Source organism: Seriola lalandi, unplaced genomic scaffold (genome assembly GCF_002814215.2).
Source record: "Seriola lalandi dorsalis isolate HSWRI2012SDOR001 ecotype SW California unplaced genomic scaffold, Sedor1 jcf7180002054570, whole genome shotgun sequence".
Classification (NCBI taxonomy): domain Eukaryota; kingdom Metazoa; phylum Chordata; class Actinopteri; order Carangiformes; family Carangidae; genus Seriola; species Seriola lalandi.
Window position 1 is genome coordinate 3161168 of NW_019525123.1, and position 14942 is coordinate 3176109.

Genomic DNA, 14942 nt, shown 5'->3' on the forward strand with positions numbered 1-14942 from the left:
TTTACTGATATGTTCAGTATCAATGTATTTGTGACTTGCTAAATTTCCATTACATAATAGAAAATGTAATCCGGTATGATAAAAAATGCACTTGCTGTTGAAGTTTAGTGTATAGAAACATAGTTTCTAGGAGACAGGTTGCCAGCAGGTAGGTGGGAAGAATGGGCTGATGCTTATTAGAGTACTGGGCAGTCTTTGTAATTCTATTTTCAGAGAACATTCTTTCTTTTAATTTCTTTCTCATCCTAGATCTATATTTCATTTCAGCCTTTCCTTGTGAGGTTTAATGTAAAAAAAGAAAATAATTAAAAGGTTTGCAGCTCCCAACTTCTGCAGCTTAAAAGAGAGCAGAACTACAGTAAAACGTAAAATGTCATATATTAAGTTAGTCTATGATAGCCTATCATTCAAGTTCAGCATCACACGTTGCCTGTTATTTCCTCTAATGTGTGACTTCAAAGAAACTCTGATTCTAGCTGTTCAAGCTGCATTGGTAAAATGATCAATTTCAAAAATGCAGCATGATCCATGAGTGATGCAGAAGGACCCAGAGAGGCTGCTCACCACCACAACAGACCTGGGTTCCCAGAAAAAGCACAAACACGAATAAAAAACCACTTCTAATACTGCAATGACATAAGAAATATTTCAAATCATATTCATTGTCCAGTCACTGGTCAATTTAAATGTGTGTGTCTCTCTGTCCTGGTCAGTGCGTCTGACTTAATCTGCTGTCAATAATGTCTGTAACATGACTGATCGGGACATGTGCTGGGTGTTTTTAGTTACGACGGTTCATGAGCCGCTTTCTTGTGCTGTTTTGTATGCGCAAGTTATTGTATGCGTATTTGCCGATCGGTGCTATAGACTAGCTGATTCTAGGGCAGAATCAAAGCTTTCAGTTTTCTCATCATTCATTTTAAATGTCAACTAGTCGATCTCACAGCACAGCCACTGTCATTAACATGTATTTCATTTTAACAGACAATGCACTGATAAATAATACCTCACTCCCTCCTTCTCTTAGTCTCTTGTATGGTCGCATGTGTGTGTATCTCTAATTACACAAATACACAAAAAAACATGCTGTATGTCTTACGACCAAGTCAGTGACAAATGAAATAGATAACTGAAAAACTACTACAGAGTACTTTCAGTAATGATGGACATTTACTGAGATTTGACCTTGGCAGAAATATAACTCGCATATAGAAATAGTGGAACGGAAAACCACGTAAATAAAAGGCTCCAGTGAACACACACACACAAATGCACACGTCATATGTAGTCAATCACAGTCTGGGGCGACCATGTACCAATCTGAGAAATCAACAGCAATAAAACTGTAACACACAATCACAGCAACAGTATGTCAGTAAAAATAGGGTTTATGTTTTGCATGTATTTTATGGATCAAGGTTTCTATTTACTGGTAAACTAGTGATTGTTTCACAGAGGCCATCAAAGTTTGAGCGACTGCAGGAACAAGAGCTATCTCTCTCCTCCAATCCTATTTTAAGCATCCTGTGAAAGCTTACCTGTGAAAAGCTGTGTGTAACCACCTATATACACTATAGTGTCACAAATGCCATGCAGCGACACAAATGTGCTGCAATCGCTGTAAAGGTGCACCATTATGCCTATTTGTGTATGTATTTTAGCTCATTGTTGTGCTTTTCTGTGCCACAACCTCATTTCTTTTGTTTCATTCTCATTGCTCTAATAGCATCATTTTCAGCTGCAGTAGTCAACTGTTTTCAGCCAAAAAGCTTTACAAACTGACTATAGAGTACCTGCCTAGGGCACCAAGCAGACAAAGTAAGTGACTAGCTGGTGAACATAGAGGAAAATGTAGCTTCTAAGGAGCCAGATATTTCTCTCAGGAGTTAGTGGAAACGAAATACAGAGCTTAAAGGAGAGTAAATATTGGACATACATTTGTCATCCAGGCAGAAACACGACACCAAACTAATGCTAATGTTGCTCCACATCTGCAGGATGTGTAAACAACTGTATTCTAATACGTCTGGCATATTAACCTAAAATGTCACAATATGTCAAACAAACAAACAAACAACAAAATGCCCAATCAATTAGAAATTCTTAATTGTGTATGCAGTGATATAAAAGACAAAATTAACTTGCAAACAGAGTAAAAGGTGATGAAAGTCAACTTTTCAGCATGAACTGAGAACTTCTGGTAAATAATCTGAAAAAGCTTTTGAGTACAACGTCACTTTGACAATATAAACATGTTTTTGCAAACATGTCTGTCTATGTTAGTGTGGACATTGCCTTATTTGTAGTATAAACTAGAGTATCCCAGCAAGCCGGACCTCTCTTGAAGTAAGGACAAAATTGAACTAAATAAAGCAGTGGCAGCTGGTGTCTACTTCTCTGGGCAAGGATATTGATGAAGGTAAGTGTTATTGACAAAGCTGAGCTGAAAACAAATCGCTCAGTTCAGGGAAAATGCTGTTCCAGTCAGCGCAAGGTGAGCCCTTAATTGTAGCTTCCCACTCTCATTCACCTTAATGATACAACCTTGGCAGTTTCTAATAATTACAGAAAACTTCTTTATATCCAAATGCCACTCAACCCTTACTTAATATAGGAGAGAACTTAATTGCAGACGGTTAAACCAGTCTACAATGTTTAAATATTTTGCACAGTGATAGGAAACACTCAATTTGAGCTCAAGGCATGGATGATTCCATATATGGCAAATCTGTCTCCCAATGTTTTTTCTAGTCCATGACAAGGAAATAAATTGAAATGTCAACAAGTGGTAATGAATTTTTCCAGTGAGCCAACACTGGGACATTCTGTGCGGAATCTTAAGCTCTGGTATACTTGGCAATAAAATAGAAAAATGAGTGGCCCATTTTTGATGTTTGATTAAGATCATACAGTATTTTCCAAGGATGAAACATACTCTTTACTTTCAGTTTAAAGCGAAAACACACATCCCCTTACACAGCGAATCCACCCCATCAATTATATCCATTTATCAGTCTGACAAGCACACAAAAACCAGCCATACTTAAACAAATTCAACAACCAGAGCCCTGAGTCATACATCTCTCGATAAGAATCCAGAGACTCTACATAACAGCCTTGTTTACAATATGACTCTCCCAATTTAAAACCACTTGATTTATGATTTGTTTTTTTGCTCTGCATATGACTTGAACAAGTATTTTCATTTATGAATGACTGTGTGGATGTGTGTGCATGCAGGAATTATCACTCCTACCTGTCTATGATTGCACACATGTCTAGGCTGATATTTTCAAAGGCTCCCACAGTGCCTTTTTCCACTGCATGCAAATCAGCAGGTTGATCATCCACCAGGATTGCCTGCATGCAGCCCTGGAGGGAACGCCGGGAGGGCGGGAAGAGGGTCTGTAGAAAATACCCTGAAAGCAACACAAGAAACAAACAAAGCATTATACTTATATACATACACACATACATACTCATTCGAGTTAATGGGAAAGTGATATTTTTATTTTATATATGTATCAGTTATCCCTATACAACAATGCCATGCACAGCTTGTGTTTGAACAGTGAACTGAGTGTCGGAAGAAGACGGCTTCTTTTGATCCCCGATTTAAAACACATCATGAAAAGAAGACCCTGTGCAGAAGTAGACATCAAACTTAACAACAACAACATCAGCCTTGACGAGGAACAACAGACTTGGCCAGTGCTAGGTTATTGTCACATTTTACAGCCATGAGCCTTCATCAGTCCTCTTGTTTTAGAGCTTCTCCACAAGGCCCATTAGCCTTAATACTGGTGCTAAGGCCGCAATAGACTAGAGGACATATAGGTTTTACTATATACTGTACCTTTATGAGATACAAGAGTCAATGGCCCGTCCAGAGTTAGCAGTGGGCATTGACTGAAATGGGGACAAGGCTAGGACAAAACTGAATGCGTATGGCGGCTGTGAGTGTGTGTGATAAATCTTTTGCACAAATAACCATGGATACTGAGTAGGTGTGTGTGTATTATATGTGCAAATCTGTCATCATGCACTTGTGTACAGTATATGAGTGTACTGTATATAGTATGAGTGTGTGTGTGTGTGTGTGTGTGTGTGTGTGTGTATGTGTGTGTGTGCATCTACAGGTGTTATTACAGTGTACATGTACTGTTGGATGTAGGAGATGAGAGCCTGGAATTCAATCTTTGTCACAAGCACACAGGCCACTCATAAAACATTGCTGTTTAATGACATCTCCATCATTGTGATGTTATAAGCTGTCACACTCTCTAGCATGCCTATCAGCCTCAAGGCCAAAGCATCAAGCAGGCTTATTATAAAGGGCATATGCACTCCCTGTGTGTGTGTGTGTGTGTGCACCAACATAATTGTAGTTCATGTGGAGGGCTGACAGGCCAGCAAATAGCAAAATGTGTGTGCCTGCGTGTGTGTTGGATTCATTTCTTTCTTCACATGTTCTGATTTTCATTTCCACCCCAAAAGTTTCTCCTGTCATCCTTGCCATCTGTCTCTTCTCCTGTCACACCTGTACCTGCCGTCTTTCCAGAGGAGTGGGAGACAGACAGACAGACAGAGAAAGGAGGAGTGCGAGAGATGGAAAGGGAGAGAGAAACAGAGCAGACTACAGCTGGTTGGCAGCACTTTGTGTCCCCTGGATTGCATATGAATGCAAAGGAAACACAGCCTTCCTGACAGTTTGGCAGAACGAACGGAGCAATGCATGGAGCGACGGATGGGTAGATGGATGTATGTTGCTAGGCTTGTTTATTGGGTGTCACTCATATACTGCTCAGCTTGTATAGAGAGAATTTTTAACTAAAATTGTTTCTTTGCATCTATATTTCTATTGAAACTGGTATGTTAAACTTGATACATTTTGGATTAAAATTTCATCACAAAACAGTAACGTGAGAAAATAACTCTCAATAATGTTTAATATCTGGAGAACTAACAGAATCTTGGATAAGAAATCAATATCACTGTCACTCGGAAGCCTTGACCAGTAATGACCAATGTTAGTAAGTTATCTTGCTGCCCCTTCCTGTCAACAAACCTTAAGGCAATTTTGCTTCTGTACTTTTGAAAAATGTATCATTGTGTCATTCAGAAAGCTGTAATGCAGCTGTAGTGACAAACAGAGGAAGATACGGAACAAGATTAATGAGGTGGAGTCCAACAGAGAAAAACACTTGGCAAAGAAGGCATAAATGTGGTCATACATCTGTACATCCTCAAGCTATCACAGACACCCATAGCTTCAATCCAAGTTAAGAATGTCTGACATTTTTTTTTCCTGAATACGATGATGCTCTACGGTTTTAATTTGTTGTATAAACAAAAACGCTATCTCTCATAAACCCCTTAGGATATTGAACAGCAGCAATAATCCCCTGCAGTCTTGCTGGCACTCTATCACAGCCCCCCTGTTGTGCCCAAAGAGCTTCTCTTACAATAAACACTGGAAGACCAGCACTAGCTCTCTTCTACCTGAACGCATCAGACAGGCATGGCTGGCTCTCAGGCTACAGAACACTTGTTTCCACATCCCAATACATTTAGGGGGATGTATCTGCTTTCAAAAAAAGCAGACTGGAAATCAGCCAAAGTGCTCAGAGAAAAAATTAAACAAATATTCTGGGGATGCAACTCTACACATTCAGAAGAGACAAAATTGTTGGCAAAAACAATATGTAGATTCCCACAAAATCCAAATTCACATCAGGAAAAATTTTGCTTATCTACTGACAACCTGCTGCTATTTCTCCCCGAGCTGTTTCCCTTAACTGTGAAGAACAATAAAAACTCTGCAAGACACCTACATCACCTTATGGGGAACATTCAAAAGGAATCTAAAATCTATGCACATCAAACATTACTGTACTGTCAAGGATTATATGTAACGCCTATGGCAGATGTGCACATTATATGCACATAAGGAACACATGCAGACAGCACAAGCTGTTCTTTGATCAATGTGGGCATCAAAGTCTCATGGCTAATTCACAAGCTTTAAAATGAAGAGGAAGAAGATTGGAACATGCTTTATATTACAATTATCACTAATATACTATGACTATTAACTAAAACTACATGTGTTAGAAAGTTTTTGCTTTTACTTTCCAGCTAAGTGAAAATATGCAGTAACCACATAAACCAAAAGGAGTCTAAACGTAAGTTTGTAAACAGTTTATTTCAAAAGGTCAAAAAGGTTTTGCTTCATGGCATACTGTAGATTGAAATGGAAAAGTAATACTATAAGAGAATGTCATTTATTCATGCACATAAAATAAATTTGAGAGAAAACATGACGTCTCCAGAATGATAGAAAAAGAACCAATGAACTAAGAAATGCTGTGACACCATTTGGAACAACTCAGCAGAGTTATAAATTTAGTAAGGAAGTAGAGATTGTTAAACCAATAAAGGAAATGCTCCAAACTCTTTTTTTTTCACAGTTACCAAACAGCAGGGTGCTTCAGGGTGGAACGTCCCATAATTGACTACTCTCCCATTAGTATATCCATTTGTCCTCTGTTCCTGCAGAGAAAAGAGCATGACTTTATGGCCTTGTGTATGTGCGTGTATGTGTGTTTATGTGAGTGTCCATCTGTCTTCCCTCTTGAGAAATTCAATTTGTGGATGTCTTGTGTCAGTCACTTACTAATTTCTCTAAGCGCAGCGTCAGGAGTGAGAAACTACTCCCCGTAAAATAGGCTTTGAGTTCAGGAGACTGCTTCTAAAAGCAGACGCTCGAAGGATAGAGGGGTGGAGACGGAGATGAGGGGAGGCATAGGAAGGGGTCGACTCGGTTAAAGAGGATAAGAGAGATGAGAGGAGAGGCGAGAGGATGAGGGCCAAAAAAAGTAGAACAGAAAATAAACTGAGGAATTGGAGAGAATGAAAAAAATGAGGGTAGGAGGAAAACTGGAGAAAAGAAAACAGGGAACAGAATTAAGGAAGAGGCGAGAGTCGAGGGCGATGACAGAAGCTCAAAGCCTAGTCTTTTCCTTCAGCTGAAGTCTAAAGTCTAATATCCTGTAACTCTGTAACCTTGGGTTTAAGCAGTGCCACATGAATTTTAATGCCGCAGAAACAGAAAAGCTAGGGCAGTTATATCTAAAGCAACATTCTTAACTCACCTATCTCTCGTCACTTCAGTACCGTAAGGTAAAAAAAAAAAACAGTTCTCAAGGAATAAGTCAGTCCAGTGTATGAAAAACAAGAGCAATGACATATGTCTCAGTTAAATGTTACTGCATCAGAAATAAGGAAGAAAATGAAAGAAAAGAAAATGTATTAGCTGTATAATTTGCATAGCCTTTAAACTATTTGGAAATGGTGCTTGAGTTGCATATTGTCCCATCATTGTCATCAAAATACATTAAATATAACCACTTATGCAAATTAGGCAATTTATTAAGTTAATTAAAGCATTCATTAGCACATTTTTTAATGTCAACATGCTTGTCTTCATATTGCACATCAATGGTATTAATATTAATGCTATCTAAAAGCATTAAGGGCTCTGTTATGTTTGAAAAAAAAAAAGTTTTCCTTAATTAAAAAGAGTATTTATTCATTAAAATCCGTTACGTGTCACGTTTTCGTTGCAAAAATGTCTCAATTCAGACAAAGAAACAGTAGCTTTCTTGCCTTTAATTTTACTTTTTGAGCCTGGCAGTGAGAGACCATTACCAGCCGCTGGCTAATTGTTTTCCTTGTTTCACATTTAATGGAGACAAAGTAGTTGGCCTGAAGAACAATAAAAGTAATCATGTCCCACTAGTGATATTCTCTCACCTTTAAAAGGTAAGATCACTGCTGCGCTACCCACATTCATGTACACCCACTCACTTTCTGTTTGATTAAACAAAGACTGATAATTATCTCACATAATGCCTCCGTGTCAACAACCTTTGTGTTTATGTACAGGAGCCAAATACCTTAATAGCCTATTAGCTATTATATACACCCTATTACCCTTTACATGGATGGACCAAACCTTTCTCACTCTGATCAAATTATACTTTAAGTTTCAAGCAAAACACTGTGATTCAGAGGTGGTGTAAGTCAGATGGTATGTATACCCCTGTATGTGTGGCAGTCAAGCTTCACTATGATACTAATTAGTCCAAATTTAGTTTAATGTGGCAATTGGCCATGCTTAATAAACACTAAGCCACAGAGGGAGGAAAAAAAAACTAAAAATGAAGAACATGGAATGAGACAGAGTCAAACCCGAGAACTTCCCTGCTCCTAGATAAATTTTTCATGTAGAGCAAACACTACAATATGTTCACTACATGCACCACAATCTAAAAGAAGACATATTCCTGCTGTATTGTCAAAATGAGTATATGTAGAGCTGCATCTGTTTACTCCCGTCCAGCCTGTGGTCACTGATCAAGAACTGTTGCCAATAAAAACACCAGATTGATGCCTTAAAGCCATGATATTTGAAGCAGATGGCTACCTGGATGACTGAACCTACAAGATTTACTCTCGGCAATTATGTGAATCCTCGTCATGTATATAAAAGAACATGGATTTTTCATGATACCGAGGGATTTCTGCTAATTGTGGCACAGTGACAGAACAGTCTCGGTCACACAGAAAGTGCTGATGGGATACTGTTAGAAAGCTTTAGGACAGCTTAATGTGCTTGGCCTCTCTGACTCACCAAGCTGAGTGAATCAGAGATAGTAATTGAGGGCAAACCAAAGGCTAAACTACCTTTTGTACACTCACAATATTATTCAGTTACCTCTGTGCTGGGATGGAAATTAGCCTCTGAATGCGACGAGGTGGAGTGTTTTGAATAAATGTTCTAGATATTCTGTCTGATGTGTGTAACTGTGTGTGTGTGTGTGTGTGTGTGTGTCTGTGTGTATGTCTGTGTGTGTGTGTGTGTTTGTGTGTGTCTGTCTGTGTGTATGTCTGTGTGTGTGTCTGTGTGTATGTCTGTGTGTGTGTGTGTGTGTGTCTGTGTGTATGTCTATGTGTTTTTGTGTGTGTGTGTGTGTGTGTGTGTGTGTGTGTGTGTGTGTGTGTGCTCGGGATACAACAAATTAAAACCTACAGACCCTGTTCATACAAGACACACAGACATGAAAACTTACACTAAATCATATACACACAGATTCAGATGTCTTGAGGCCTTTGTTGTAAATCTATGATAATGAGGAGGCAAGGCACTGGAAAAAAAAAAAAAAGAATAAATAAAAAATCCAGGTCCTGAAATTGCAGGATGCTGTATGAATCTTTTTTTCACTCAAATAAAAAAGCAAAACCAAGTCCAGTTGTCAGACACAACCTATTAGAGCTGAAAACATCCCGAATATTTTGTACCTCTCCCATTAAATAAATCTCGAGTCTGAACCAAGAGTGCACTGGTTTAAAATAATTTTAAATATGTTTTCATACAACTTCTTCCCCAGCCTGTGAGCGGTGGCCACTTGATACTCCTTGCCATGGTGATAATCAGCAGTTTTGTATCCCCAGCAGGCTCCCTGCTCCTCAGCATTGATTATGTCATGTAAAATTAACAAGTAAAAACCCCAGTCACAGTCGCTGCCAATGCAGCCCACACATTACCTCTGTCAATATGGAAGAACCTTCTGAAATAACATAGTTGTATTTCTCTGAGTTGCAGAGATGCATGTATATGTGACTGTTTATGTGCGAGGGAGTATACACACAAAACAAGTGTACGCCACTACACACAAGCAGACACAGAAATTGTGCATATAGCACACACGCTGTACATACAAATATGTGAATTGTCTGTGTTAGGAGCCCTGTATTCCCTCTTGTTACATACAGGTACTGCCTCTGTGAGTGTACGCCTCATTGTCACCCTTCCTCTCAGCTTCTCAGCTTCTAAGTTCCTCAAGCTTTGGCTTCCTTTCCTCTCTCAAGCTCTCTATTTCACTCTTCCCTTTTCTCCCTTTTCTATCGGCCTCCTTTACCCTCTTCAAGGGTTAAAGACATTAGAGATTCTCTCCTCTCAGCCAATATTGATTCTCAACTCAGTTTACCAAAATCAATAAATCACCAATTGGATCAAAATAGAGACTAGAGGGTGAGAAGGAGGAGAGGAGAGGAGAAGAGAGGGGAGAGAAACCAAAAATAGGAAAGCCAAAGAAGAAAGTTGGGGGTTAAAGAGAGATGAGAAATAATAAAAGATAAAGCGTTAGCACATTGAATTCTGCATCACCCCAGATTAAAAATGCCTTTCAAAAGCCTGAAAATAATCCTTGTAACAGGTTTTGAATACTTTTCCACTTGCCTATCAAGGCCTCAAAAACTTTGATTTCATAAATAAAAAGTCATCATGGGCTTAAGGGAGATTCACTCAACATCAGCGAGGAGTAAATTAAGATGGACAATAAAATAAAACAATCTGGATGTGTGTGTGTGTGTTTGTGTGTGTGTGTGTGTGGGGGGGTGTCTGTGAGGTGCTCTGATCTTTATTGACTGGTCTGGGGAAATGGTTTTGCTTGATGGAGGAGACTGAGCTTGGATAGTGAGAGAGAGAGAGAGAGAAAGAGAGAGAGAGAGAGGTCTGATGGAGCTATAAAAGCCCAGACTGTTTCTCTCAGTTACTGTAATTTCATAGGTGCCCACACACCCAGCAAACACACACACACACACACACACACACACACACACACACACACACACACACACACACACACACAAAGTCAGACATGCACACTTAGATACGGACCATCTTCCAACAGACAGACAGCAGTGTCTAGCGTCATTAACCTGGCGTCTTCCTAATTCAGACAGATTGTGGCTGCTGCATGTGTATACGTGTGTATGTGTGTGTGTGTGTGTGTGTGTGTGTGTGTGTGTGTGTGTGTGTAAGTATGTCTTTCCCTCATGTGGATGTGTATATCTGGTGGTCTAGTTGTGTCTGCCCTCTTGCTAAGTGAGCAACTTCCTAAACTCTAGCCACTGGGATATAGATTTCTAGTGAGATAAATGATTTGTAGACTTACTTAGCCTACACACACACACACACACTGTTGGTATAGTTCATATCAGAAGTTTCACTGAGCTCTGTTTCACTGTTGACTAACAATTTTTTTCTTTTTTTACAAAATGTTCTATCAATTTAAAAATACTGACAATATATTCTATACACTAATTAAAATACAAGCAGATTAATTAACATATATTTTGAAGAATATATATTTAGGTATAAGAGGTATAAACCAAAAAACACAGTAAGCTAAAATTTAAGATGCAGTACAATATTTCATGGGATTCATCAAAAAGACCAAATAATCAAGACCGACTCCTTACAGTACCTACTTACATACAGTATAATGCATATTTCACAGTATATTATAATGCCTGGCCTCCCACATGGGCAAAGGATAGCAATGTGATAGGCTGATGGGAGGAAGTGAGGAGTGTGGTGTTCTTGTCAGATCTGTGGTGATGGTGATGGTGATGGTGCTGGTGCGGCCCTTACCTCCCAAGTGATAGGTTCCTCCTGTGGTGATGGTTAGAGGTGAGGTGGAGCGCACAGCGGACGCCTCGTCGCCATCTAACGTCAACATGGCAAAGTTCTCCTTGGCGACCAAACGTATTGCATGCCATTGTCCGTCGTTAAGGCCTGAACCTGGAGAGTGAGGATAAAAATGTCTTCAGAAGACACACACTGCACAAATGTCTTTGCACAAGTGTAAATCAAAAACATCATGTTGTTGAAGTGCAAATCCTTAGTTAGTGCAAGATTTCTTGAAAGATTCTCCAATAAGAGCACAATTTGAACTGACTCGCTCAAGCCACGTCCATTAAAAATACAACACCACATTCTTTTATTTATTTGTGAACTTTACAATGATGAAAATATGTGACGTAATTTGTGCTTTAACAAAAGTTCAGCACTGGCGTCTTTGACTGTTCTCCTACAACAAAGTTAACTTTGTTACAGAAGAATATAGAACATCATTAAATCTGACTAGGATTTCTCTCTGTTTACCTTCTATTTTGCAATAAAGCTGTTTTTTTTTCTACTGTGATTGCACTGCTGTGTTTGTTACCTCTCTTATGCTTCAATCTCAGCTACCTGGCAAATATGGCTTCAGACAGAGGTGATATTAACTAAGGATCATCTACGCATCTGTACCACATTTTTTCTTACATACTGCACATATTCTCGAATGTATACCAATAGTCCCTGATTCCTCTCCTCTTTTATTCTGTTCTCTCACTCCTTCTTTCTCTCTTTCCCCCTGTTTTAGCCGAGTGCAGCTTCCAGTCTCAGGGCCCCTTTGTCTCAACTCCATTAACTCTCTGAGAGCCCTCTTTGCGTCTGAGTACCAGAGTGAATGTGTGTGAGTTCTCTACAGTATGTGTGCATGCAAGCTTTGAGCACTCTATGCAAGCGTGTACAAGTCTGAAATGTGGTGTGATGTCTGCATATGTAGTGTAGTGTGTGTGCGTTTGTGTGTGTGTGTGTTCGTGCATGCAAGTTTTGTGTTCTTCTTTTCTCTCTCTTCCCTTGTAGCTGTGCTCCATTAAATATGAGTGATGTTTTGGAAAGGGACATTACTACAGGAGCCGAGAGAGAAGCCAGCTCATTCTCATCACCCTCTCCCCAATACATCACCTCTTACTGACACCAATCTCTATTCATCCTTCCCCACCTGCCTCACTCTCTGTCCCTGATTCTTTCTTTCATGTTCTCTGTCTTTATTTCCTTTCCTGTATTCCTGAATTTTACTTTTCCCCTTTTTTTTCTATCTCTATACCCCTCTCCTCTTGTGGCCATCTGCTGCAGTGACTGTCTTTTTCAATTCAGCTCAGCTTGCTGCTTCACTGACTGTAATACATCGAAAGTGTGGACACTGTAGTGAAGTTCAAGGCACGGTCACGTGCAAATCGGTCTCTGCAGAGTATAATATAATTATGCATCTGCAAGCAAGTCAATACATATGTTCCTTAGCATCCTGCGTGTGTTAATGCTTTTGACCCATGTGTGTATTCAACGTCTATGGGGCACACTTTTACGTTGTTTACGTCCTCCCAGAATACACTTGAAGACCCTGGCTTTCATGTTAGCAGGGAGTCTCCTCTAATTAATCTCTATCAGCAGGGTGACCACGTGTGTGTGTGTGTTTGTGTGTGAGAGAGTGTGTGAATGAGATCATGGCAGTGACCAAAGAAACCAAGAACCAAGATGCCCCCCCACTGAGTGGTGTGACCACTGTGGCCTTGTTCAGGGCTACACACTCTTTTACTCTCTGTCAGAGAGTCAAATACAATGATACTGTTTAACATCACATTTTAGGTGCACTTGAGAGGTCATGAACTGATGAAGTAATAAAGACAGAAAATAAGGGGATGAGTCTGCTTTGTCTTGATGACAACAAAAAACCAGTTCTGGTAGAAAGCGACCTTGATGTGCTCCTTCACTGACAATCACATTTCTGACTATACACTGGTTTGATGTAATCACCACCAAGCTTTCTGCACCACCCCGTCCTTCTCTATAACCTCTTGAATGTAATGGAAAATAGATACTGTGTAACCTTGTGTCCCCTCATCTGTTTTACATCACCTGCAATAGCTTTGAATGATGAGCTTATCAGTGATAGCAGTGTTATTGAATCTTCACACTCATTGCGGCACACACACACAAACACACACACACACACACACACACACACACACACACACACACACACACACACACACACACACAAACAGACACAAGCGCCTGCTGAAACACACAAACAAATACGTGGTGCAGTCTCTCTCTCTTTTTCTGTAACACACCCCAAACACACATGCTCAAACCACGGACATGCCAGCTGTCTGCCACAGATAAAAAGAGCACAGATAATGAAGGAGAGTAGAAGAAGGAGGAAGAGAATTGTTCAGATTAGACGAGATAAGGCCGTTTCATGGCTTGCTTTGGGATTGTCATTCATATGGAGGAGCCTGATAACAAGGTGACGGGCTGACCAGCCACTTTGCTCTGCTTTTGTTTTGAATGAATTACAAATTAAAAAAATCGCACTTGCATGATCTCAAGCCCTCATTTTGAATATTTGGAAAAAGTCATCAAACTGTGGCAAGAATGTCTTCCCAACTGACAAATAACTCATTAAACAACTGAAAAGTTGCAGATGATTTTACATAATAAATAATGAAATGTGGACCTAATTATATCATTTCTGAATTTCAGAATGACATTTGACCCACATATTCACATGACATTTTGGCACTTCTAACTCAAATTTTCCATAAAGTATTTTGTTCTCAACTTCATCCAAGGTTTTTTTTTTAAAACAACCAAAAATATAAACCCGAGCTTTTTTCTTAATGCAGATAATATGAACATCTTAAAGTTGAGTGTACAGCCACTGACCAGCTGCGTAAACATGATACCATCTGCATAAACAAGATAAACAATGATGTTATGAGAATGGTCATTTTGAAAACAGCTGGGGTTATTGCATCAGTCTACCTTCCTAAATATGGTCAAGGACAGCCTCCTTCTGCCAACTCTGCACAGGACAAATAATAAGAGTTATCTTTGGCTAATCATGCTCGCAACACCTGTGGTCAATGGGAGTACATGTAAAAAAAATCATTTCCGAAAAGGAATTTCTGGAGGGGTGAAGTTTTACAATCAGGGTTTCTGTGCTGCTGGTATTGCTGTTCTGTCTGTCTGGGGCATCGACCCAAGCAGAGAGTGGAGGCGCTGACCAAGGTTTAGAGACGAGTGGCCAGACTTGCGGTGATTTCTGGGACGAGCTGAGAGCTTTGAGAGACATGGTGGTGGAGCAGAGGGTGGAACTCAGGAATACCAAGGCTGAACTACAAACCCAGAAAGATAAAGCGGCTGGTCTTGAGAAAGAGAACGTAGGTAGTAAATCAACAAGTCTTAGGTTATACAGATG

At 39.7% G+C, this 14942-nt stretch overlaps 2 protein-coding genes across 2 annotated transcripts in view; one reads left to right on the forward strand and one right to left on the reverse strand.

Moving 5' to 3' along the window:
• cntnap2a (contactin associated protein 2a) overlaps positions 1-14942 on the reverse strand; it is a 339851-nt gene that overhangs the window by 112804 nt on the left and 212105 nt on the right. The window contains exons 10-11 of the mRNA XM_023416970.1: positions 11501-11650; positions 3257-3419 (exon numbers count right to left, since the gene is read on the reverse strand). Of these exons, the coding sequence (XP_023272738.1) occupies positions 3257-3419; positions 11501-11650 (313 nt within the window). The remainder of the gene's footprint in view (positions 1-3256; positions 3420-11500; positions 11651-14942) is intronic.
• Positions 13183-14942, forward strand: part of LOC147818524 (complement C1q tumor necrosis factor-related protein 3-like) — a 3158-nt gene continuing 1398 nt past the window's right edge. Inside the window, exons 1-2 of the mRNA XM_087176845.1 lie at positions 13183-13250; positions 14664-14904. Of these exons, the coding sequence (XP_087032971.1) occupies positions 13183-13250; positions 14664-14904 (309 nt within the window). The remainder of the gene's footprint in view (positions 13251-14663; positions 14905-14942) is intronic.